Raw genomic sequence first — 26,489 nt, 5'->3', positions numbered from 1 at the left:
GTAATGAAACAGTCTGCAAACATGAAGCTCGTGCTAAGAAGCCTGCTTCTCACCTCGTTCTGCACCATCTCATGTTGGAGTGAGTAGAAACAGCTTAATATTGTTTTCATGTCGCTCTCATCTTATTGTGTATTTGTCACGTTTGTACAGGATGTTGTATTTGTGTTAAATGTTATATACTTATGTGGTACATGTGTGTTGACTTTTGTTGCCATGACGCCAGGTCTCTCTTGGAAATGAGATAAATAAAGGACTAATAAAAATGTATTACACTTATGTTCTTTCTATGGTGACAAGTAATGCAGGATGTTATTGATAAGTGATAAATGAATGTATGTAGGAAGTCTGTGACTCTCCCTCATTGTGTCGGTGCTCAGAGCACTGAGCAGCAGGACAACTGCGTTTAAAAAACGTTTAAAAGAAAACCTGAAAATATGATCATCTTTATTGATGATGTTTATTTTTTATTTATGACATAACACTCACTGTGATGCGTTTAAATGCTGGTCTCTTGTGCTGACTCACAGGTTTGTGTCTCTTGCAGCTGTTTTGTCTGGCACGTTTGTTGTGACCCAGAGTCCAGATGTTTCTGTCATGGAGGGAGAGACAGTAAACATCACCTGCTGCTGGGCAGGAACGTTTGAAAGAAGTGGAGTAACCTGGCTGAAAAATCAAACAGCCATTAAGAAGGAGACCAACATAAATCAATCTCCAGAGTCTCTGAAAAAGGAGGCAAAGACCTGCTCATCTTTGAACATTTCAAACATCAGAACAGAGGATTCAGGATCGTACATCTGTAAAGTGACTGTGGAGATTCCATCTTTAACTGAGGCTAAAGGAAATGGGACCATCATCACAGTCGGAGAGAAGACGATGAACAACAACAACCACACAGACTCCAGTAAGTGAACAGGTTCAGTTTGGTGACCAGCGCGCCTCCAAAATATGTGAATGTCGTCTTTTACAGATTAAACGCTGTCACATAAAAGTTTAGTCACGTGTCTGTGCTGTTACCGTACATGTGGCAGCCTTTGGTCGTCTGAAGGGACGATTAATAAACATTGAATCATCCAAACCAGAGCGATGAAACGACCTGAATGTCTGTCAGCTGAAAACCTTCAAACTTACAGACGTCTCTAAGTTTGAAGGTTTAGAAACATGTGAGCCTGTGAATCTGCTAGAAAAGCTTTTGTTGTAGTGAAACTACGGTGATGATAAAGAACGAATGAAGAGCTGAACTTTGTTTTGTGTGAATTTCAGCTCCTTCATCATCGCCTGTCATCTTCGTCCTGAGGAGTCTGCCCTTCATTCTCCTTGTTCTGATCTTCTGCTGCTTTAGAAACAAGTGGACCACATCACAGCGTCACAGGTCACTACAACACATCTGAACCAGACTCTGTTACACTTCATGTGTTTTGTGCTTCTTGTAGTTTGTCGGTGTGAGTTGGTGTTTGTTGGCGCGTCGCTTTGGTCCAGACTGAAGTACCAACGATGGGATTTTATATTCATGCTCCTCAGAGGATAACCCCGTCCCTGAGGTTTGGGGGTTTAGTGACGACTACAACTTTTACTACTGATAGCTACGGATTATGTTCCCAATGAGATCGTCTGAAACGTTTCTTCATAGAGAAATGTTTGACTAAATGTCTTGAAGGTACCATCAAACTTTATCATGTTTAAAGCTAATTACTAAAGACAAGACAGATGTTACCAAGGTAACAGGCTAGCTTAAGGTGGCTAACAGTCATATGTTGTATCACTGCAGGGTCTTTACCTTACAGTACAGAAAGCACCGTGTCCATCTTTTATACGCTCTGTGGTGAAAAATTTATTTGGTTTAAAATGATTAACGCTAATGTAAAAAAAACAGAAAAAAGCTGCACTGTGTCAGGAGTGATGTGCAGACTGAGGGATGTGCAGAGTGATGCAGACAGCAGCAGGAAAAGACCTTAACAGAAAACGAGTGATTTATTTAGATGGATGCAAAAGTGCAAAAACACAAAATACCGAAGAAAAAACACTGAGACACAAGGACAGCTGCACCAATGCTCTGATGAGGGACAGAGAGAAACACAGCCAGTATACTGAAGGGTGATCAGGGAAGTGGAGACACACGGGAACACAGCTGAACTGATTAAGAGACAAAGGAAGTCAAATTTAAGACACTGCACAAGGAGCACGAGTTCACCAAAGTAAAACAGGAAGCAGCAGGACACAAAGAGCAGGAGTAAACAGTCACGACTGGACTGTGGAAAGGAGGAAACACAGCAGAGGATGGATGAACTAATATGAAGAGTCTATAGAAGGAAGTGACGCACGGGGGCTTTAAAATATGTGTTTGTATTGTTCTGTGTCAGCTGTGGTGAAGTTATTTCAACAGAACATGTTGTCACAGCATCATCAGTTATAATCTTGTAAAATTACAAACGCGTGCATCGCTGTGAACATGCAAAGTGTAACTCGTGTTTCATGTTTCAGCTGCTGGAAGTGAAAGCATGTCTGCCCAGAGAGGAGACCAAGAAGAAGAAGAAGTGAGAGAGGAAAAGTGGAAACACTGTAGAAACTTGTTCAGCGTTTTTAAATTTATGTGATGATCCCAAAAACTCTGCTGATTAAAAATGACTGATTGACTTTTGACTGATTGTCTCATTTAATGAATAAATTAATACTCCTCTGGGTTACCATAGTAACATGACCAGCACAGATGCTGGAGCAGCAGGGATCAGACCAGCGACCTTTCGGTTGTCAGGTGACCTGCTCCCTCCTGAGCCCCACTTCTCATGACCAACGACTCACTTTTCCCTTTCTGTTATTCTCACTGACACTTGAGGATTCATCATGTTTCATCAGGTTTTCTTATCACGTCTCTGTTCTGTGTTGAACAGATTACACAACACTGACACAATGTTGTGGGTCTGTGTAAACAGTGTTTCTGTGATGACTGCAGCTCACTGTCCCGATCGTTCCCTCTGTTACCGTCCTCCCTGTTAAACATGTTAGCATGACCTTTGCTCCAGTTCATCACCGGGTCCCATCATGCTCTGCAGCTCTGTGGGTCTGAAAACACTTTGTAGGTGTTGTTTCCTGAGCTGCTGCTAATTCTGCAGCCACAGGATGTGCCGAGGCTCAAGGAGGGGCAGCCATGTGACCAGCTGAGAGAAAGAAGACATCAAAGACGTGCTGTGGAAGAGCCAGATATGAACAGTGTTGGGTAAGTTACTTTAAAATAGTAACTTAGTTACATCAAGTTACTCGTTACTTTCAAAGTAACTAGTTACGGCAGCCTCGCCTCTGTCAGTGCGCCCCAGGGTGGCTGTGGCTACAATGTAGCTGCCATCACCAGTGTGTGAATGGGTGGATGACTGGTTGTGTAAAGCGCTTTGGGGTCCTTAGGGACGAGTAAAGCACTGTACAAATACAAGCCATTTACCATTTATTTAGGGAAAGTAACTTTGTTTTTACTCAGAATTCTCTTGTTAATGTGTTGCTTCCATAACTTTGCAGTCTTCTAGCTTGCTTACTTGCCACAGTGCACTGTGCCACCTACCAACAGAAAGGAAAAGATAACGTGCATATTTCCATGAGAGAAACCCCACGCCTGGACCGTCATTGACTACTGCCATGATTCTAGCCTACGTCACAGTGTCATGTGTGCCTTTTACATCCAACACAAAAACTGCAGTCGTGGTGCTTTGATTGTACTCAGAACTCGGAAATTCTGCCTTCTGAATAGGAAGATGTAGGTAACACCAGACTGCAGATGAGCTGCATACAGGGCTGGACTGGGACAAATAAATCGGCCCGGGCACTTTGACTAGAGACCGGCCCACCATTATAGGAAAAATCCTAAAGCCTTTGAATGAAAACAAACACTGTTGTGACAGTGATGTGCACTGTTCTGATGGTATATATGCATCAATCTATCAATCGTTTGTTGTAAGACTCAGATAATTATTTTTTAAAAGCGAGACATTTTAAATGAGAATAAGAAAGAAAAGTATTTCTTTGTGCCCCCCTCTCCCTGTTAATTCCCTACCTGCCCCCCTGGCAACACTTTGCTAGACCCGCCCCTGCACAGTTACCAGCTGTCAGCTGCTTAGAAAAGGATCCTGGTGTTATTTGTCTCTCAGAAACAGCTCATAACTTCAACTCATCCATGTCACCTAAAAGGTAAACCTGTTTCTCCATCACAGCTCTGATGATTCAGTAAGGACATCTCCTGGTTTCATCTTCATGTTTCCCTCTCACCAGATAACCAAACCATATCATGACCAGCAGCTTTACAGCTGTGGCTCCAGCAAACATCAGCTGATACTAGAAATTAATATTAAATCAATTCTAACAACAGCTGATCAAGCTTAAACGTGCTGCTGTTGTTTAGTGCGACATCCGCTGGTTTCCTCTTTCTGGCGCAAAGTGGGCGATAAACAAACAAGAGAGACGATCAGCTGATCATTGATCAGTTTCATGACTGAAGTAGAAACAGGAGAGGGAGGGGGGAGGATGAGAGAAGAAGAGGCAGCTGTGCAGCAAAGACACAGAATAACTCCAGCTTTGTGTCTTTTCCATTGTAACTGTCAGGGTCCTGGGACTGGGCGACCCAGGACCCCTGGGCAGTCATGGACCTGTGTTATTGTTGTGTATTTTGGTGTTGCTTCCCCTTCTCTGTGCTTGTGTATATGTGTGTGTGTGTGGGTGGCTGAGCACTTGTTTATAGGCGGCGTCAGGCCTGGAGGGTGTGGCCCTGCAAGGGGACTGGCCACACCCGAAGCCACACACCTGCTGCTGATCAGGCCTCGTCGGGGGAGCTACTTAAGAGAGTCTTGGAGCTCCCACCGACGCGGGATCATTGCTTGGGACTCCACGTTAGTTACCCAGTTTAGGTTTTGGTCGTGTAGTGTATGCCTGCCATTGTTCAGTGTCCTGACTGCTGCCGCTATTGTTTCCCGCAGGAGGAGCGTGGAAGGCTTAAGGAGCAGCGAGCACCGGGAGTGCAGACACGGGAGCAGAGAGCACTTGGAGGACACGACACGGGAGTCTGGGGAAAAACACGGGGATTTATTGTTGTTTGATATCACCCCCTGTAAATAAACGCACTGCTTGAACTTTGAGCTCCGCGCCTGGGTCCTCCTTCCCCACATCCCGACGGTCTGCCAGCCAGACCGTGACAGTAACTGAATTACGGGACAAACTGTTCCTTTTCACCTCAATAAGAAACGCGTAATATTTTCTCTGAATACCAGACGGGACGGTTGGCAACTCTAATAACTTATGAACAAAATAAAGTTCAACATCAGTAACATAGCACCACCCAGCTGTATAGAAACTCCGTCATGCTAGCTAGTAGCAGTACGAAAAAAGTCAGCATAACGAAAATAAACTCCACCTAAACTTGGTTCATATCTGACCCAGAGAGACTGCAGGTCATAACTTCTTACCTGAAGTTCAGTTCACACTTGGACCGGCGGCCGCCTCGGGTCTCTTTTCCTGCTGGCCTCCACCACTTGCTAATGTTACTGAATCTGTGGAAGCTCCGCGATGCCACCACACGAAGTAACGAGTAACGAGCCTATCTAAATCCCAGTAACGACTAACGCGTTCCTGGTTTTGGCATAATAACTAGTTACCGTGCTCGTTACCACAATAATAACGTAGTTACTGTAACGCGTTACTTAATAACGCGTTAGTCCCAACACTGGACATGAATAATAACTAATGATTAAACACGTGTATTAACACATAGTGAGTGAAGAAGAAACACCCAGTGCATCATGGGAGTCCCCCAGCAGCCTACTGGGTGGTTGTTACATGTACAAGATTCAAACTTGTAATTTGAACTAAATAATTTCATGTTTCTATGGTGAACATAATTAAATCATGTAGCATCTGCATGAAACTCAGCAACTTCATTTGTTCTTGTTGAGATGACAGGATACAATCTAGTCAGAGTGGTTCGTTGCTGGACTCACAAAGTTCACAAGATCACATAAGAATTCAAATTCAAATTCAAATTTTATTTGTCACACACACACAACCATACACAGTATGACATGGGGGTGAAATGCTTGTAGCTGTACAATGCCCGACCATTAAATGACAGAAGAAAAGTTTTACAATATTTACAATTTACTACAAAATTTACAAATTAACTTAGAAATTTACAGTAAAGAATGTGCAAATAGCAGAAGAGATTATAAAGATAAGGATTATAAATTATAGGAATTATAGGATTATAGGAAATGTGTGGTGGTGCGTGTGGTGACGTGTGTGAGAGTCCAGTCTTATAGTGACGTGTTTGGGAGAGTCCAGTCCTACACCTGGTTCAGGGCCCGAATAGCCTGGGGGAAGAAGCTCCTCCTCATTCTCTCTGTTTTGGCCTTAAGGGAGCGGAAGCGCTTCCCAGACCTCAACAGTGAGAAGAGTCCATTGTTGGGATGGGAGAAGTCCATCATAATCTTCCTAGCTTTGGACTTGCACCGCTTGGTGTAGCTGGGCAGCAGGTCAGGGAGCTCTGATTGAATGATGGGTTCTGCCGAGCGCACCACCCTTTGCAGATCTCGTCTGTCCTGCTTGGTGCTGTTCCCAAACCAGGTGCAGATGTTTGCCGTCAGGACGCTCTCGATGGTGCAGGAGTAGAAGTTCTTGAGCACCTTCAGTGGCAGATGGAAGTCTCTAAGTCTTCTGAGGAAGAAGAGACGCTGACGGGCTTTCTTAACCAGGGTGTTGATGTGACAGGACCATGACAGGTCCTGAGTGATGTGGACACCCAGGTATCGGAAACTGTCCACTCTCTCCACTGGCGTGCCACTGATGATGAGGGGTTTGTAATTCCTCGCCTGCTTTGTAGTGAAGTCCACGATCAGCTCCTTAGTCTTGCTGATGTTTAGGAGGAGGTTATTCTCCTGGCACCAGGTCTCCAGGTTCCTAATCTCCTCCAGGTAGGCCGTCTCGATGTTGTCGGAGATCAGGCCCACAACAGCAGTGTCGTCAGCAAACTTGACAATGGAGGTGGTGTCGGATGTGGCTACACAGTCATAAGTGTACAGTGAGTACAGCAGGGGGCTTAAAACACAGCCCTGAGGCACTCCAGTGCTGAGTGAGATGGAGGGGGAGACTTGTTTCCTACCCTCACTGTTGGGGTCTGTCTGTGAGGAAGTTGAGGATCCACTGACACAGTGATGAGCTGAGTCCTAGATCCGTCAACTTGGTGAAAAGCTTAGAGGGAATTATTGTGTTGAATGCTGAACTGTAGTCCACGAACAGCATCCTAACATAATTCCCTCTGCCAGTGTCCAGGTGACTCAGGGATGTGTGGAGCAGGTGAGATATGGCATCGTCTGTGGAACGATTAGTCCGGTAAGCAAACTGAAGTGAGTCGATGGTGGGAGGAAGTGAAGAAGTGATGTGATCTCTCATCAGTCTTTCAAAACACTTCATCACAATTGAAGTCAGTGCTACTGGACGGTAGTCATTGTGGCAAGCGGGCTGTTGTTTCTTTGGAACAGGGACAATAATGGACTGCTTGAAGCACGTGGGAACCACAGCTTGGGCCAGGGAGAGGTTGAAGATCTCCGTGAACACCGGCGCTAGTTGATCAGCGCAGGCTCTAAGGACCCGGCCAGGGATTGCATCTGGTCCTGCTGCCTTCCTGGTGTTCACCCTCCTGAAGGTGTTCCTCACGGCATGCTCTGTGATGACGAATGCATTTTCTTCACTGGTGCACTCCGAGCGCGCGCAGCCGTTTGTTGTTTTAATTGCTGCGGCGTCGAAGCGAGCATAAAACGTGTTCAGCTCATCAGCCAGTGAAGCATCGGCATTCATCATTGAAGAAGCTGGTCGTTTATAGTCCGTTATAGTCCGCAGTCCTTTCCACAGGCTCCTAGAGTCGCACTGTCGTAGCTGTGACTCTAGTTTTTCCCCGTAGCTCCGCTTTGCCTTTTGGACCGCGCTGCGCACGTTGTAGGACGCAGCCTTGTATAGGTCCATATTACCGGAGACAAGCCCTTCATTGTAGGCAGCGGTGCGTGATCTCAGAGCGTCGCGGATGTTTTTATCCACCCACGGCTTCTGGTTGGGAAACGTTCGGATGATAGTTCTTTCTGCTGTGTCGTCCGCTAGTTTCCCGATAAATCCCACAACCGCTTCCGTAAACATGTTGATGTCATCAGAGCTGCGCCGAAACATGTCCCAGTCTGCGTCATCCAGTGCGTCCTGCAGCGCGGCCACCGATTGGTCCGTCCAGCGAGCGACCTCCCTCCTGATTGGTGGTTGCTGCTTTAGCCTTTGTTTGTAAGCAGGTATGAGGAAGATGGCGGAATGGTCCGATTTTCCAAATGCCGGCAGGGGTTGAGCCTTGTAACAGTTCTTGAACGGGGTGTAGCAGTGGTCTAATGTCCTCGTGCCCCGGGTGGGGCAGTTGATGTGCTGGTGAAGGTTGTGAAATGTCCGTTTGAGATTCACTCTGTTAAAATCTCCCATAACAATGAGTGCGGCATCTCGGTGAAGTGTTTGTTGATGTGTGAGAGCCTCATGTAGCTCACATAAGGCAGTGTCCGAGTCCGCGTGAGGCGGAATGTAAACAGTGCAGGCAATGACCGCAGTGAATTCCCGAGGGAGATAGAAAGGGCGACACTTAACGATCAAAAGCTCCAGATTGGGCGAGCAAGAGCGTGTGAGTGGGGAGATGTTTGTGCTGTCGCACCATCTGTTGTTCACCATCAAACACACTCCACCACCTCTTTTCTTCCCCGACTCCATTGTCCTGTCCATGCGGTAAACCGAAAAGAACCCCGTCGGCTGCACGGCGTGGTCTGGTATCGCTGGGTTCAGCCAAGTCTCGGTGAAGCAGAGGAGGTTGCAGTCCCGAATGTCTCTCTGGAACTTGATTCTGGCTCTGAGGTCATCAAGCTTGTTCTCGATGGATTGAACATTGGCTAGCAGGATACTGGGCATGGGTGCGCGGTGTGCGCGAGCCCGTAGCCTGTTCCTGATGCCGGCTCTTTTACCTCGAGGCCGTCGCTTAGGGTCGCGTCCTTTGTTCTCTCTCAGGATCTCCTTTGGCCAGGTTGGGTCCGGAGTTAAACATGGTGAAATGTTCGTGTACTGCAGACCAATAGAAACCAAAGTGTCTCTACTGTAGCGGATTTGTGTGTTTTGCATGATGCCCATGCAAGATTATCGCAGATATAGCAAAAAGTGACGAAAAACTGCAAAAAGTGGAGAAGTTAGGGCAGAGCATCCAGCACGGCAGCCGACCTCACCGGCGCCATAAGATGTCAAACTGCAGGAAAATCGCTGGAGTTTTAAGACGCAGACAAGTTCACACCCACACCATGTGTTTGCTGTTTATTGTGGTTTAACCTGTCAAGGACAAAAACATACAGAAAATGCTGCATCAGTCACAGCTTTCCTGGTTGTGTTAAGCCTGGCGTGACAGCTTGGTGGTGTGATGGTTGGTGCTGGTGCCTCACAGCAAGATGGGCCTGGGTTCAAATCCACAGTCTGGCTGGTTTGCAGTGTGTAATTAGAGTTATTGGTGATTCTAAGTTACCCATGAATGTAAGTGCAAATGGTTGTTTGTCTCTATGAAATCATCAACCCCCACATTGGTTCATTAAGCAAGACTAGCACTAATCGCCTTGATTAACAAAGTAGTTGTTCAAACAACAGGATTTCATTGAGTTCTGCTGAAGCTTTTAACTTGTGTTGAATGAATTAAAACTTTCACTCTACATACTTAAATAAATCACTTCAAGTCAATGTAAGTATACTACATTGATCCAAGGTAATCTGATTACATCAAACCACCAAATGCCAAATGTGTTGGTTTGACATGGTTAAAATGGTTTATTGTACTTGGTTAAATCACGTAGAAAAAGGTGCCGTGACCTTTGAACTGGCGCCACATGCAGCTGTGCAGGTTAGCATCATGCTGGTCCACTCTCCCAGCCAGCTGTTGGCGGTAATGCAACACCAACTGCTTTTGTGGAGGATGTTTTATGCGTCACAGAGGAGAGGACATTTACTCAGCAACAAAAGAAATGTTAACTGAGATCAATCTGACAAACGTTGTCTCCACTGATGGGTCAAAGGAGCAGTTACTCGACTAAAAGAGGACAACCCGGACCTGCTATCACATCACTGTGTTATCTGTTCTATGCTCCTCACTCTGAGGGATACAGAGAGGCCATGAATACCGTCGCTCAACTTAACTTTCTCTGCTTCTTCATCTCATCAGCATCACCTGCTTCGTATTTTAGCACAGGTGAGCGACTTACTCCTACACAGCAATGTCAGGTAACTAAGTGCTGGGGCTACGTCCAGTGGTGGTCAAGTTACATGAAAAAAGTAATTAGTTGGTAATTACTGATTACTTCTCCAAAAAAAGTAATCCCATTAATTTACTGATTACTTATTTTTCAAAAGTAATTAGTTACTTAGTTACTTTTTAAAACCATGGTACACAACCTGAATATGTAATAAAGCAATAAACCTTTCAGCCCAAATCTATTTTATGCATAATCCATCATATAAAACTGAATCAAGCAGGAAGAAAGCACGATCACACTGCTGTCGGGAACTCCACAGCGTATCCTTTACTGCACCTTCGCTCATCAACCATACAAGGTCCGGTTCAACGACTGCTGCTTATCAAACACGGCGCAGTGTTCACACAACCCGTAAGGTTGCAGAAGTTTACTAAAGAGGTAAAACATGTAAAGCCCACAAAGTCACGAGGCCATCTGCTCCTGCAGTTTCTGGAGGATCAGACGAACATTGTTGCTGACATCACACCTCAGTGATTTCCATTTGTGATTATCATGAAAGAACAGCTCTGTGTGTGATAACAGCTGTCCAGAGAAAACTTGACATTTTAAAACAGCATCTTCAGCAGGACGGTGCACGTTTCCCCTCAGGGAAAGAAATCCAGGGTGCTAACATCACCTCACATGCTGCATTTGCACAAAAACTGAGGGAAAACTTTAAGGATCACTTTGATGGCTTCGCTTTGGAAGCTCAGCTCCACCTTTTCATGAAGAATCCCTTTCTGTTGAAGAATATCCCTGCATTCTTACAGGAATGCCTGTAAATGGGTGGATGTAGGTTCTCTGCAAATGGGACTTGTGTATTTCCAACACTGTAAGACCGAATAGTAATAGTTTGATAAATGAAATGAGTTCCAACTACTTAAAAACCTGTTATAAGTTCATACACCTTTATTTTTTTGAGTAGTTTGAACAATTTTGTTTTTTCAAGTTATCAGTACTTGAATATATTGATTAGTTTCTAGCATTGCGCTCAAATAATTTGAGTTTTAACACTGACGTCACTTACGTGCCTACGTACGTACCTACGTGCGCCACCTGTTTCTTTATGAAGTGCTGGCAACCATCTTGGATTCCTCGCTTCGAGTGCGAATGCCCGCTCATTACCCCGAAAGAAACTTGTGGAACGTTAATATCCGAACAGAAATAAAAACATTTGTCAACGGGTTTTTTGCGGCATTGCCTTTGACGCTGGATAAAGGAGGGCATGCTATAGTATGTTACGGACTTTTGAACTGGAACAGCTAACCCTCTGCACTTGGCTAGCTGCATTTACCGCCTTCGCGGCATCTTCAGGAGCGCTTTGTGGTAAGTTTTATTTTTTCTGAAACTATAGTTCTCCGTTGTAATATGGGTTTTTATCGTCATAAATGTACAACTCTAGCAGGCATTTAAGAATTACATGCATGCGTCATTTTATCCATGTCGGCTTGGCCCCAAAGTGTTTGCATGAATTATGCTAATACGCTCATATTTAGTATAACACATTATTAGTCCCTGGGACTAATAATGTGTTAATAACTTTTCTAATCTCTTACTATTTTAAAAGAAGTCTTTAGAAGGCATTTCTGGATTTGCAGATCATAAACTGCCTTGTGGTTAAATTGTTGAATCAATATGCACTGCTGCGCTGCTTCACACTTAGCGCATACGTGGATATTGATATTGGCTAGCCCATTTGCTAACTAGTGGAACTTAAAACTTACGTTTAGTTCTCTGGAGTTGTACATATTAAAACTGGGGCAGCAAAATTGTAGGCACAGGACATACTTACAAAAGCAGTGAATAATCATTACATAATTACGCGGTAGAACTTGGTTTACATTGCAAATAGTTATGTATACCAAGTTGAAATGTAGAATCTTCTGAACTGTAAAATTGTTGTGCCTGGTCTATTTTAGGTTAGCTTAAGGGTGAATCCATCAATAATATATTTACCAAACAGTTATTTTTTCGTTTTATTTTATTCTGATGCCCAGTGTTCATTAGTGAAAGACTTAGTTTTTTATCTGTCAGGGGCTGGGTCTGTGAACCAGCATTTTGAGTTTATTTTGTAGTTTTGCTTTCTTATGTTATATTGAAATGAGGTGAAGTTCTTGTATTGTTGTTGTTATTAGTTAAGGTTTAGTTGAGTTCTGGGCTGGTTATGTTTCATCTGTGTCTCCTTGGTTGTGTGTCTTTTCTGTTCTCTGTGTAGTCTGTTTTGTCTTCTGTGTTTTACTGTTATGTCCATGCCAGGGCAGAAGTAAATTTTCAGGGGTGAAGATGCTGTTTACCTTGACCAGCTAAGACTACAGATTGTAGATGAAGTCGAGAAAAGTGAAAAGAATCCTGATTACAAAGCTGATGCTCACAACTTTGGCCTTGCAATGCAAAGAGATCATCAATGATGACCTACCAGTAGGTCAGATCCTGGATTGCTGGCCTACTCTGAAATCCCAGTCCCAGGTAAGAATGTATATAGATGTATCTAACAAGATGTATTTTATATCAACCCCTGTTATCTGGCCTGTCTGAACAAATTATGCCTTTGGAGTGTAAGGATTTTGATGTATTTTGCAAAGATTTATAGACTAATTGAAACTTGTAAACACAAATGTATCCTGTGTGTTCAGATCTGTGCAGAATTCCACAGGATTACAAACCTCCACCTGAAGAACCACTTTTATGCTGTGCTGGACCAACATGCTCCCCGGCTCCAGAGCTTATTCAGAAAGAAAGCTGTTTGCACAGGGAACGTGTCTGATGTCCTGTCTCAGCTCTTCAGAAGCTATAATCTCCAGGTTAGTGAGTTTTTGTCTTGTTTTTTGAGCTTCATTTGATTTGATCAATTTTTCAATTTTAATTACCATTCTTGACTAGGTTAGCCAATAATTTAAAATAAAAATTTTCTTGTGATGTAGGAACAAGCTGATATCCATGCCCAAAGTGCTGGTGTGCTTCATGCCCTCTCTGCCTATTTGTACGAAGACACCTCTCTACCTTCATCAAAACATGGGATGTAAGTTTTGGACAAAGTTGTGAACAATATCTTAGTAGCATCCTTGTTTAGATTTCTCAAAACATTATGACACTTTGAGAGTTTGAGAAACATCTCCATGCTTGGATCTGTCTACAACAGTGTCCATGTCACATAATGGAAACACTACATGTTTTTAATGTGCGTAGACCTTCTATAATGTTCCTAGCCCAACCATACATCACTGTACAAATGAAAAAAATATATAACTCCTATTGACTTTCTGTTGTTATTGCTACGAAGAGGTATGACTTTGCTTTACTAAAAGTACTATTTTTGTCAGTTTGTTTTCTCAAATCTTGGTGTGTTGTGGCTTTTTTGTTGTTCAAACAATTGATTTCTGAGCTAGTAATAATCCAGAAATGTGACTTGTATAGATGAAACTAAGAGAAATAGGAATGCACTAACATGTAGTAATTTTGTTTTCTGTAGATGATGCATTCTGATAGACCAGATATTAGTGAAGTGCCACTTGGACTCCTCCTGATCAGAGCCAATTCCAGCGATGCAACATTCTTCTGCCCTGAGAAGACTGCAGTTTTGGTCGAGGGTAACATGATCATTGTTTTCACCACCCTGGCTGATGCATTTCTAGTAATATTTGGACTGACTGACGTCCTGCACCTAAGCTGCCCAAAATGTTTGGCCAACATTTTTGACTTTATTCAGAAAGTTTTGATGGGTCTGAAGGGTGGGAAGTTGAAGCCCAAAGTGCTGAGTCTTAAAAATTATCTTTTGGCAGCAGAATAATGTCCAGGATTCCTACACAGCCCTCAAGTGCCTGTTAAAGCAAGTAATTCAGTTTATCATGTTTCCAAGTCTGGATAAGTTTTTTATAAAAAGAGAGAATAGAATAAAGAAATCTTTGCAGACTCTGTTTCATACTTCATTATCTAAAAGCCACATCCAAAGTAAAAGGGGTGATTTTATTATTTTTATTTATTTTTTTCCCCCCATCATCACTTGTGTTTTAGTTGATTTTGATTGTGTTTTTAGTCAGATAACTGTAAATCTATAGAGAAAATGAAGGACAATCTCATTTCTGGCTTCTAGGTGGGATCTTGAATGTCACTTAAGGAACGTTCCTCCTGAACTACTCATAACTGACATAAGGCGCTAAGGAGGTTTATAACACTTTGTTTATGTCTCTAAAGAAGTATTTTTCTATTTAAAATTTTATTGCTTTGTTGTTGAGACTGTGATTGCACTCTACAAATGTGCATTTTGCATAACCACAGTACTGGCATATTAAAAAGGTTACCAATTATATTTCAGTGTATTAGCTGCACTATACTATTACTTTCATTCGGTTTTCCCACCTAATAATGCAGGATTTTCTTTTCCTTTTGTTTGTTTTTTTAATAAAAAGGCCATACTCATGTGTTAATCAAATTTGAATACTCTTAAAACATGTTGTGAAATTCTTTATTTCTAATATTGTAACCTTGTGCCAAAATTTCTGACATTATTCCCTATAAAATGTGGTGGATTTATGTCTTTGGGCTTTTTGTGTCAAAGTAACTCAATAAATCTGTAACTTGAATTTATATTTTCTGTCTTATGTTTTTACAAGTGTAATTATTTTGGGCACCTTTTTTTTTTTTTTTTAAATCAAATTCAAAACAGTAGATTTGGATATTACAAGCATTTGTATTTAAAATTTTTGAGTTGTATTAGCTTAAAATGGTTAACATTTTGAAACTAAAAATTAATTCCTTAAAGTTACTTGAGCTAGATTTGTACTTGAAACTCAAAATATCAAGTAGAGAGTACTAAACCAAAAATGTGGATATAACATAAAAACATTTATCAATGGTACTTAAAAATATTTATCTAAAGCTAATAAATAAAGTGTGTTTATTTAACTTTTATTTTTAAGTTTTAGTTACTTAAAATATTTTATGTAATCAGTTTCACCAAAAGTTTTGAGTAAAATTAACTTATTGGGTTTTACAGTGAAGCTGATATACAGGAGCAATGTGCAGCGTCTGATCCTGCTGCCTTCTGGATGCAGACTGTGCCAAAGACTACGTTTCCAGGACTTACCAAAGTTGCTGTTGCCTTAACCATGTTTTGATCCACATGCAGTCGTGAATCAGTCTTCTCAACTGTTAGCATGATTAAAAACAACTGAGTAATGAACATTTGCATACATGCTTACGAGCTGCATGGACCCCGTTTCACCCAGACTTGACTGACCTCAGTGAGAGGCAGCACTGTGCTTTAAGTTACACTGTGATGAGTTTGTCAAACCTTTTTTCTGCACTTCTTCATTTTCCTGAATGTTGAGGATTTTGTTAGGAGACTCTGTTGCACCATAATGTTCGTTTTTATAGATGTTGCAAAGATTATTGGATAATTTCAGTGTTAAACAGTTTTTGTTTAATATCGGTGGTTGAACTGCACTTTTCTATTCAGCAGGTGATTTAATGGGCAATGAACAAAGAATAATTGATCCGTAGTTACAAGAAAAAATCTGTTAAATGTCGAACTGACTTTTACACTAAAGTGCAAAACTCTGAGCTGTTTGTCTGGAGTCTGCAGCTTCTCTGTGTTAGGTGCGGCTGTGTGCAGACAGGAAAAGGACCCAAGGTGCAGACTCCAGAGACAGATGTAAACTCAAAAAACGTTTTAATGTTAAACTCAAATATAACATAACTGGAAACGATCAAAAACATAAACTAATACCAGAGGACAGACAGAACACACAGCTTGGTAAACGGTAGATCGCGACACAAACACAGAGAAACACAGGGCTTAAATACACAGAGGGAGCAATCAGGGAATGGGTAACAGGAGGGAAACACAGCTGGGGCAAATCAGGCCTAACGAGACAAGAGGAAGCAAAACCAGACACATTAACATCAGACATGGACTTTCAAAGTAAAACAGGAAACACATAACACAGACTGAACAAAGACACAGACTCACATGCAGGCACTACAAAGGGAACAGAGACGTGGGAACAGGGCAGACACAAACACTGACTGAACACGGGGATATAGGAACTTAGGATACACATAGACGCGAACTAGACAAGGGGATGCAGGTGATAGGGGAGACAGAGCAACTAAAGAAGACAGAGACCTAAGCCATAAGACAGAACTTAAAGAAACCAAAAACTAGACAGTATAAATAATATCGTAAACTCAAAAACCCTGGGTCGACGACCCAGGCATCCTAACACTCTGCTGCTCTCGTCTAAAACAGCAGCAGCGCCGCCACAGCGCCATCTAGTGGTGGTTTCACCAAAATTAAGTGTCACGTCTTTGCTGTTCTTCGGGTTCAGGGGATCAAACCTGTAAAAGTCCTGTTTCACGATCACCTGGTTTGTTTTTCATCTTTATGGTTAATAGTTATCATAGTTTTTGCTGCACTACATCACAACGTTTCCAAAGATGAGCTTCAGAGAGTCCGCGACAGAAGTTTGTTGATATTATATTTAGAACAATTTCAGCACATTTACTAAGTAAAGTTTTTATAAAGTATTTTTACACTTTGACATAACAAAGCACCGTGCAAAGAAATAAAAGCTCAGAATAATCACAGCAAACGATCATATATGAAAATGCAATTGATCGCAATACAAACTGAGCTTAAACACACAAGACAAGAATGAAAGAACAGAAGGTAAAAAGAAAGAAAGTTATAATCAGTAAGAATTTCAACAGGAAGTCTCGTTAAACAGAAACATTTTCAAGTCCACAGCTTTGGTGCCTGAAACACTCTGAACGCCACAGGCCGTGGAAGCGCAGGCGTGGACGTCAGGCACATTTTATGTTCTGCTCTAACTGTGCTGCTGCTTTTGTTCTCATCGTGCATTCGTCTTAATACATTCTCATAAAACAGAAAGTTTCATTGCATTCAGAATAAAGCGTTATCATTTCAGCACCACGGACAGCGCATCAGCTCCACGCTCTGTGACCACATCAGTCACTCACAGCTTTGACCTCACTGTTAAGCTGAATCACAACCTCCAGCTTTCTTGTTCAGAGCCACGTGAAAGCTGATGTATTTGATTGCAGAGTGAAATATTCTGCTGGGCTTTTTTACACTGTAATCCATGTAGTGCTTTACATAAGCACGAGAATGTTTAAATGAATATATATTTAGGAGAGTATAAAATATTAGCCGGATAAGGGTGGAGTGCCCACTCCGGGTCGGGGATGAGTTCCTGCCCCAAGTGGAGGAGTTCAAGTATCTCGGGGTCTTGTTCGCGAGTGATGGGAGAAGGGAGCCGGAGATCGACAGACGGATTGGGGCTGCAGCTGCAGTAATGCGGACGCTGCACCGGTCCGTCGTGGTGAAGAGGGAGCTGAGTGTAAAAGCGAAGCTCTCAATTTACCGGTCGACCTAGTGTGCAGGAGTTCACCTGATTCGTGATTTCACTCCTTTTGTGTTAAAATATACGTGTGTGGTTAATTATGATTATAAGACTGAAGTTAACCCGCTCGCATTTAAAGCCAGTCATCCACGAGTCTGTCAGTGTCTGTGTTTCTGTCACTCCAGCTGACAAACACCAGCATGTATTCTGGGGTCACTGAAAGGCCAATTATTTTCTTAATCGAGGAACAGAGTGTCAGGAAATTCCTAATTTTCAAAGTAAAGGTTCTGTTACAGGGGGGAAAGGTAACTAAAGGAAATGGTCAGGATCCTTCAACATTACACTTTTGCAAAACAACAGCCTTCGATTATCTGTTGGACGTTATCGATGAGCTAAAGCTGTGAAACTGTTGTCTCCCTTCAGCTTATTAGCACGATGATTTACTCTCCTAATAAACTCAACTGTAGAAACAACAGCAGAAGTGTCCTACGTGTGGAGAAATGTGCATCACAGGGTTAACAGAGAGTACAACAGGACACACTGACAGGGACGAAGGGAACTCAGGTCTGTGTAAACAGTGGGAACTAACTGGGGATAGGAAATAGACAGGGAACAGCACGCAGGTGAAGACGGTCGGACACACAGGAAGTCAAACTAAAGGTTAAACCTGCTGTCTTGAACAGGCACGCCCTTAAAAAGCACAGATGCAGTGCTGGGCTCCCTGAGGCCTCGGACTTACTGTGGAGAGGTTATTCTGCTCTGAGCCAGCAGCGCCGTCCAGTGGTGACCGACGGAAACGCGCTACTCTGACGTCTTACCTGTTCCTCAGGTTCCGGTACATACCTGTAAAATATCACCTTTTGCTTGTCACCTGTTGCTGTGTCAAACTACAAACATGTAGATCTTACTACAGTACAACAACACTGAAACTCACAGCTCAGCTTTAATCCAAACATGATATAAGCGTGACCTAAACGTTAAAATAAAATAAAATAAAATAAAATAAAATAAAATAAAATAAAATAAAATAAAGGGGAGACGCTCACGTTTCAGAACCACCGCCTGCCTGCAGAAAAATCCTGCTAAAGCTTTGCATCATCCATCAGCTGCACATCCAGATACTTTAAATACTTTGAGTGCTTTTACCTGAATACATTTACTTTACTAAAGTCAGACCCGCAGAACTCTGTTTGCTGTTTTTCTTTAGATTTTTATTACCCACTTTGTTTCGTTTCTGTTGTACAAGTTACGTTTTATTTTCTATTTATTTATTTGTCGCATTTTCAAGCGTGTTAGTAAAAGTTTACAAACAGTAGATGGCGGTAGAGAGAAAAAGAAGCTCTTAATCGTCTCACTGAAGAAGAACTCGGATACCCATAATCCTCTTCTTCTTCCGTTTCCAACCATTCGAGTCCTAAGATGGCGGACCGGCGGCGAAGGAGGAGGCGCGCGTCCCAGGACAGCGAGGATGACGACGAGTCCGGGTCGGGTTCGGACAGCGGGAGGTCCGGGTCCCCGTCCTCGAAGCCCCGGGGACGGGAGCCCGACCCGGCGGAGCCGGCCGCGAGCCGGGTCCCGGCGAAGAGCGACGTGGAGTCCGAGTGTGTGAGTACCAGCTAGCGGCTAATGTTAGCTCCCAGGGCTCGCCCGGTCCCGGGCGGGAGATCAGAGCCGAGCTTTCCGGCGTTAGAGCATTTATTCCGGGCCAGAGACCCGCTCCGGGCCCGGGTCACTGTGGGAAATGAACCCTGGATAAAACAGCAGGTGACGTGTTCGAGTCCCACAGACAGCTCGGTGTTTGTTCGGCGTTAGCTCGAAGGAAACGGGTAACGGCTCCGTCTGACGGTTCTGGTCCATGACCTCGGGCAGCCTGGCGGTTCGGGCTGGAACAGACCGAGTAGCTCGCTTTAGCGCTTGTGTCCGAACCGGAAAGGCTCAAACTAACACGGACACCAAACGTGACACAACACCAAGGTGTGAGAGTGATGTCCGGGACCCCCGGGCTGGCTGCATCACGCACCTCCGCGTGACCCGAGGTCTGAGAGAGGCTCTGGCCTGAGCCTCCATTTTGTGGCCGTGGGTCTGTCTGAGATCATCCCGGGCCCCTGTGGTGGTGTTTGGCTGCCGTTTTTGGTCCCCGCAGCGAGGGGAAACATGACCGATTCAGTCCGAGCGCAGTGCAGCCTGAGGCGGGTTTACTGGCTCCAGGATGTTTACATGACAACAAACAGCAGATTAGTAAGAACCAATCAGCAGCAGGCTTGTTGATGAGTGTGCTGAAGTGAAATGTGAGTCCTGCCTGTGATTTCAGACCTTTGCTGTGTTTAAGCGCTGTTACTTTGGTTCCCAGTTTCTGGGCTTCTGCTTCATCTGATCTCTGCTCTCCTTCGGGTCGCCACGGCAGCTCTGCCTCCACCTCCTCCTTTCCCAGCATCCTCCTCTGTCACTCCACCCCTCTGCATGTCCTCCTTAACTACATCCATGAACCTCGTCTCCTCCTGCCTGGCAGCTCCATTTTCATCATCCGCCCTCCCTCCTCTGCACATGCTCAGACGCTCTCTGACTCCGAGCTGTCGCTCATTTCTGACGCTCAGTTGCCTTCTACAAATCAAACATCACAGCAGGTCTCACCACCTTCTCATAAACCTTCCTCTTCACTCTGGTAAATCCTGTTTTTTATCCGGATGCACAGACACAAAGTGAATCTGGCTGTTGGCGTGAGATCAGACCGAGCGCCGGTTTGAAGAGACTGACTCTGTGAGACGTTTGATCTTTGAGCTGCGTTCAGACTCTGCTGAAGTAATCCGAGCTGTGCTGTTGGTGGTCTGTACGGCTGAATAACGTGCCCGGCGCTCTGTGACGCACTCGCAGCAGAGCTCTGACACAAAGCCGCGTCTGATCCTCGGCGCTTTGGAGCTTAACGTTGGTTTTCTTGTTTGTCGTTGCAGGAGAGTGAAGACGGCGTTGGAGAAGGTAAGCTGCTTCTTTGCACCACTCTGAAGTCACAATCTGGGAAATCAGGCCGCTGTCGGGTGATTTCACTCCTCTTTGTTTTTCAGCCGTCCTCTCAGATTACGACAGCGCCGACCCCGAGGACAACGGCTCGCATTCAGAGGTACGACCGCCGACTCGCCGCTTCCTCTCGGCTGTGACGTCACGTTTTAGCCTCTTTAGGGAGTGTTTCTCCTAAAACTGTGTCCTCCTCAGGGAGTGGAGGAGGAAGAGGAAGCAGAGCAGTACAGCGACGAGGAAGCTCCAGCAGCAGCCAGCGAGCCCCAGCCCCCCACTACAGACGGGCCTGTGGAGGGAGCGCAGGGAGAGGAGGAGGAGGGCGGAGAAGCTGAGGAGGAAGAAGAGGCTGGAGGGCGGAGCAAAGAGGAGAGCAAAGCAGAGGAGAAGGGAAACCTAGCAGGAGAGCGACAGAGCGGAGACGGACAGGTGAGACAGGAACAGGAAGTGAGCCTCTGCTCAGGCAGAAGGGTAACAAGAGCGAGGGGAGGGATTAAAGACGGTACCTGCTGCCATCTGATTGGTCTGATCTGAACTTTCATACAGGAGTCGACGGACGACCCGGAGACGAAGGCGGGGGACAAACCGGGGCAGCAGCTGGACGACGACGAGGACAGGAAGAACCCGGCGTACATCCCGAGGAAGGGTCTGTTCTTCGAACACGACGTCAGAGGGCACGCTCAGGAGGAGGAGAGGTAATAGCTACGTGCTGCACGCTGACAAACTGAAGCGCTGAGAGTTTAGGGAGGAGTTAGACGGGCTGGAACGCTCCGCCCACAGATTTGTGTCACTGCTTGCACGGGTCAGTCGTAACTCTGCGCAGGTTAGGGCTCGTTTTTAAAGCCTCTCTGCTGTTACCTCATCGATGTGATGTCATTTATGTCCTCTCTGTCTGTCTTCAGGCCGAAAGGCAGAAACAGGAAGTTGTGGAAAGACGAGGGCCGCTGGGAGCACGACAAGTTCAGGGAGGAGGAGCAGGCGCCCAAGAGCCGCGAGGAGCTGATCGCAATCTATGGTTACGACATCCGAAACGGCGGCGGCCCCGGAGACCGAGGGTACAGACAGCGGAGGCCCAGGTGAGCGGCGTGTCGGCTGAACGTTGAACGTCTCCAGAGCTGCGAGCTTTGGGACGTCCGCGGGTCACTTTGAGTGAGGTCATCACACTTCCTGTAACGAGCGTAGCCGCTGTTGGTTTGATGTTTCACCTCCGTCTCTGTCTCCTGCAGACCGACTTCGTCTCCCAGCAGAGACAAACGGTGGCGAGATGGAGGCGGCGAGCGGCCCGTCCGGTCCTGGCAGAACAGGGGAGGAGGTCTGAACCGAGGAGGAGCTCCTCCACCTTCATCTGTCCACCCCTCCTCTTCGTCGCCATCCTCTGCACAGCGAAGCGGCGTCCCCTCCAGACCGCCTCCCTCCCGTAGCAGACCACCCCAGAGTAACCTGCACCCCCCACCTTCGTCTCACTACAGGAACAATGAATCAAACGCACCCCTGGTGCACCACCGAGAGCGGCCGGGTCCTCGGGCTGAGGCGGAGCCTACAGGGGAAAGGGGAGGTGTCAGAGGAGGGCGAGGAGGAAGGGCGCCCTCTGTGGTCATTGAGGACATTACAGTCAGTCAGGGAGGGGCCACGGAGCAGGACTTGAGCGTTGGCGCCGTAACGCCGGCAGCGTCGCCACAGCCGGGCGGTTACCAGTCCACATCGCCGAGACGCCAGCAGGAGCAGCGAGGCGGCACGGACAGATCTGCATCAGGATTGGCCGCTTCCTCTTCCGGCTCCGACCCCTCCCTTCAGTCGGCAGCAGCGACCAATCGGGAAGCTTCCCCTCCCGCCGAGCGGCCAGTGGAGCGCAAGTCTTACTCGCTGGCTCGCAGGACTCGCTCGCGTCCCGCAGACCTGGGCAGTAAACAGGCGTCTGTGGAGGAGTCCGTTGCCGGGGGCAACACCTCTTCTCCCAGCAACGTGGGGGGAAAGAGCTGGTCGGGTGGAGGCGACGCGCCGAGCCAGGCGGGAGGAGGTGTGACGGAGCTGGACCAGGACGTGGCTCGACTCAATCTGGCCAGGCAGAGCTGGAGCCCGACCTCGTACGTGCGGTCTGAGATGAGAGGTGAGCGCTTTTACACCGTCACCTCACAGGTGGCGCTCACGAGTCAGGTGGTTCATGCTAAATGTTGACTGAACAGCTTCACCTGAGGCGGCGCCAAAACAAATATCTACAGCAGTCTGATGATGAATGTGGCTCCATGTTGGGCCCTGTTATTTGGCGCCCCCTGAGCGCGTGTGGTTGTCTGTCGTTAAACCAGTCTCTCTGACCGCAGGCCTTCCTAACCCCCTGCACATGCCCAGCGGCCCGCCGCAGTTCTCCAGCATCGAGGAGATGGGTGTCGGCAACAACCGGGCCAAACGCTACTCCTCCCAGCGACAGAGAGCCGTGCCCGAGCCGGCGCCGCCCATGCACCTGGGAGTGATGGAGGGACACTACTATGAGCCCAGTAAGCCTAAGATCACGTGACCAGCACCACGTGGCTACGTCACATCAGTTTCCAGCTGTTGTGAAACACCGCAGCGTCCTTTTATGAAAATGAGCTGCTGGAGAAGAAAACGTCGCCTCGCTGTGATTAACCTGCTGTCATTTTCTGTCTCAGTGTCGTACCAGGGACCAATCTATGCCCACGGGGATAGCCCCGCCCCCATGCCGCCACAGGGCATGCTGGTGCAGCCTGAGATGCACATCCCGCATCCCGGTAGGTGGAGTTTGCAACTAGCAAAGAGAAATGAAACATGCATGAAAGAGTTCGGGTCTTAGGAGGTCAATGGATGTTGTCACGCAGTGACCTCATGTCTTCGTCTCTGTTAAGGTCTCCATCCCCACCAATCAGGAGGCCCCATCGCTAACCCCGCCCTATACGGAGGCCCACCAGTGTCTCTTTCACCAGGGCAACCACAGCAACTGCTGCCACCGCCTTTCTACCCTCCACCGGGGGTCATGACCTTCCCCTACCCCACCATGTACCCAAACCCACAGGTACTGATGTCAGTTTAAAAGGTGGCGTGGAATTCACTCTGATTGGCTGTCTTCCTGTCTTTGAGCCTCAGTTTGTGGCCAGTGTCGTGTTCTGTGCAGGAACAATAGAGTGAAAGTTTGATCCAGGAGCTCTCTGATTGGTTGCAGGGTCAGACCCAGGTGACCTACGGAGGCGTGACGTACTACGACACGGTGCAGCAGCAGGCCCAGCCCAAGCCTTCGCCCCCCCGCCGCACATCCCAGCCCGTCACCGTCAAGCCCCCCCCTCCAGAGGTGCCCTTTGCCTCAGAGTGACTCTGCCCCTCACCCCTCCCTGCCACTCCATCTCAGCCTCGCTCTGGTCCAAAAACTGTAGGTGAGTAACACCTGAGGGGGGAGTAGTGGGTGTTTTTAGGAGGCTAATGCGAACGAGGAACGCCGCCCCCTACAGGTGGGCGCAGGAAGTGCACAGGTCATTCTTTGTAGGCTCAGGCTACGTCCACACGTAAACAGCGTTTTGGGTTCACGTGTTGACGAGGAAAACGTAGGGTTAGCCGCACATCGTCAAACATGTGCACCACTGATTCAGGTCAAATTTACAGACTTCTGATTGGCCAACGTGTTGACACGGTTTGCATTATATCGCCACCGGCTGCTGTGGCGTGTTCTTCACAGCGTTTGACTTCGTTTTTTGTGTTTAGATGTGGACGCAGATCCTTTTTTTTTTTTCCCCAACTGTACGTGTGGACGTAGCCTCAGTAAGAACTGTGACGGAGGAGAAACGAGCGAAACGATGCGCAGGCACAGAACTGATCCAGGACTCGTTATCAAAGTTTCATGCTTTAAACTAATCAAGTCGTTTAAACAAAAACAAACATGATTCTTGTTTCTTTGATGTTCGTGTGTCCCTCTGTCCGCAGGAGCGAGGTGGGCGGGTCGGTGAGGAGCTGCGGTCCAAAAACATCCACCATGGTAAAGGAGGGAGGGCGGGATGGAGACAGGCTCCGCCCACAGCATCACTGGTGGATTCAGACTTTCTCCCCTTTTTTTTGTTTTGTTTAGCCCCTGTAGCAGTCGGGCGGGTCGGCGGTTCGATGCTGTATCTTTGAGCAAAATGGGACTGACGAGTTGACGAGGAGTCGACCTCGGCGCTGTCGGTGCTCTCAGAGTATTTTTATTTGTTTTCTGTTGAATCTTGGAAACGGATTTCTGCGTCAGGCGCTCCTCCTGCAGGAGGACGCGTCGTGGTCCATCCGTCGCAGTTACAGAGTTTGAAGACAGCTCGGCTTGTTTTGGCTTCTGCTCAGTGCTCATTCCTCTAACTTTAACGTGTAATCAGCAGATAAACATGTAATAAACGGTTAATAACACTTTATAAAGGTGCAGTAACTCACGTGGGCGCTCAGAGGTGCAGGTAGAGCAAAGATCGCTTCCTCCGTGTTCGGACGGCCGTAGTTTAGCGAGACGTCGCGTGTGTTTCAGCGTTCGGTGAAACTGCAGTTCAAACTTTAAACGAGACTTCAAACCTGGAGGAAACAAAAACAGCTCGAATCAAATCCAGAGCTTCTCTCTGACAGCATCACTGCAGCTAAACGCACTCAAACATTCCTGAATGTTTATAATCCGGATATTTTGCTGTGTTCCATCAGAACAGTCTCACACGTGCGACGCAGACGCGTGAGACTCGTGAATAAACTGAGTTTAGCGACTTGTTTCTGTTTAAACGGATGGTTTTGACATTTCTGAGTGTTTTTGAGCTTCAGGAAAATAATTCCAGCTTCTCGTTTTTCCTTATCGTAAAGATTCAAACTGCAGACCTGTGATGGGGGCGGGGTTTAGGGTCCAGCATTAAAAGAAGAGTTATGTACTTTGTGATAAATGAAGAGAATAATTAGCAGATTAAACATCAGATAGTTTAAGTTGAATTAAGCTGAACTTTCCTTCATCCTTTATGAAGGCCTCGAGTCCTGTAACGGCGCCGCGTCCCTTTAACGTGCGGCTGTCTGCCCTCCTGAGCGTACACGTGTCACTTCCTGTTGCGATGGGGAGTTGGGGCAGGTGGAGGCGGTTCGTGTTGCTGTGCAGGCGTACGTGTAAATAGAAGCTGCAGAGTAGAAACATTCTAATAGGCTTAGAGGAGCTTCGGCAGGGACCTCGAGCGAATCGATGGATGATGGAGAGCGGCCGTGTGGGTTTGGTTTCCTCTGTTCTCACGTCTGTTTTTTTGGGTTTATTATCGTTGTTGTTGGGGGTGCGTGCCGCCTCGTCTCTTTGTTTTCTGCACACAGGAAGCTCGAGCTAAAACTTGATGATGAACGCCAGGCTGTCATGTTTCTGTTTGTTTGCGCTCCGTGTTCTGGGAGCTCGTGGTCGGACGTTAGCGTTCCTCCTCTCGTTAAACTCGGGGAGTTGTTTGACTGATGGGTGAGGACAGAAGCGAGTTGCCGTTAGAAACGCCTGCCGTTCAGCCCGTTAGCAGGGTCGTCAGGAGAAAACAGGTTGAATTTAACAGGAACATTAATCGTTCCTGATCCCCGTGCTGATGTTTGATTGGGGGGATTCCTCTGATGGCGGGGCTCGGATTCAGTGGGAGGAAGTCGGGGTTTTGGTGCTTGCATCAGAAACGACACCGCTCTGATCTTCGTTCACCTTCATCGGAGGAGGAAGAGGAGGCCTTCGGCTGTGACGGTAGCTTCAGCTCCAACCGTTAATGTCCACAGATGTTTCAATAAAGTTTAGAGACGTCTCCTGTTCTCTGGGTCTTTCTCTTTGTTTTCTTCTCTCAAATAAATCCTGCAGAGCTGGAGT

General features: G+C 46.2%; 2 protein-coding genes across 2 annotated transcripts; both read left to right on the top strand.

Annotated features, from left to right (window-relative positions):
- Positions 1–12,522: 12,522 nt before the first annotated feature.
- Positions 12,523–14,924, top strand: LOC309705786 (uncharacterized protein). Its single transcript, XM_082531768.1, has 4 exons — positions 12,523–12,773; positions 12,941–13,108; positions 13,229–13,326; positions 13,777–14,924. The coding sequence occupies exons 1-4, from the start codon at positions 12,630–12,632 to the stop codon at positions 13,778–13,780; spliced, it is 414 nt and encodes a 137-aa protein (XP_082387894.1). The 5' UTR covers positions 12,523–12,629; the 3' UTR covers positions 13,781–14,924.
- A 4,145-nt stretch (positions 14,925–19,069) lies between these two features.
- Positions 19,070–26,434, top strand: casc3 (casc3 exon junction complex subunit). Its single transcript, XM_082530624.1, has 12 exons — positions 19,070–19,273; positions 20,617–20,641; positions 20,728–20,783; positions 20,876–21,106; positions 21,224–21,372; positions 21,580–21,753; positions 21,904–22,784; positions 22,996–23,169; positions 23,323–23,421; positions 23,536–23,702; positions 23,850–24,057; positions 24,602–26,434. The coding sequence occupies exons 1-11, from the start codon at positions 19,088–19,090 to the stop codon at positions 23,994–23,996; spliced, it is 2,289 nt and encodes a 762-aa protein (XP_082386750.1). The 5' UTR covers positions 19,070–19,087; the 3' UTR covers positions 23,997–24,057; positions 24,602–26,434.
- The last annotated feature ends 55 nt before the right edge of the window (positions 26,435–26,489 follow it).

The sequence above is a fragment of the Aulonocara stuartgranti genome, assembly GCF_965226115.1.
Source record: "Aulonocara stuartgranti genome assembly, chromosome: 4".
NCBI lineage: Eukaryota > Metazoa > Chordata > Actinopteri > Cichliformes > Cichlidae > Aulonocara > Aulonocara stuartgranti.
The sequence above is the reverse complement of the archived record's forward strand: the minus strand, read 5'-3'. Positions and strand labels throughout refer to the sequence as shown.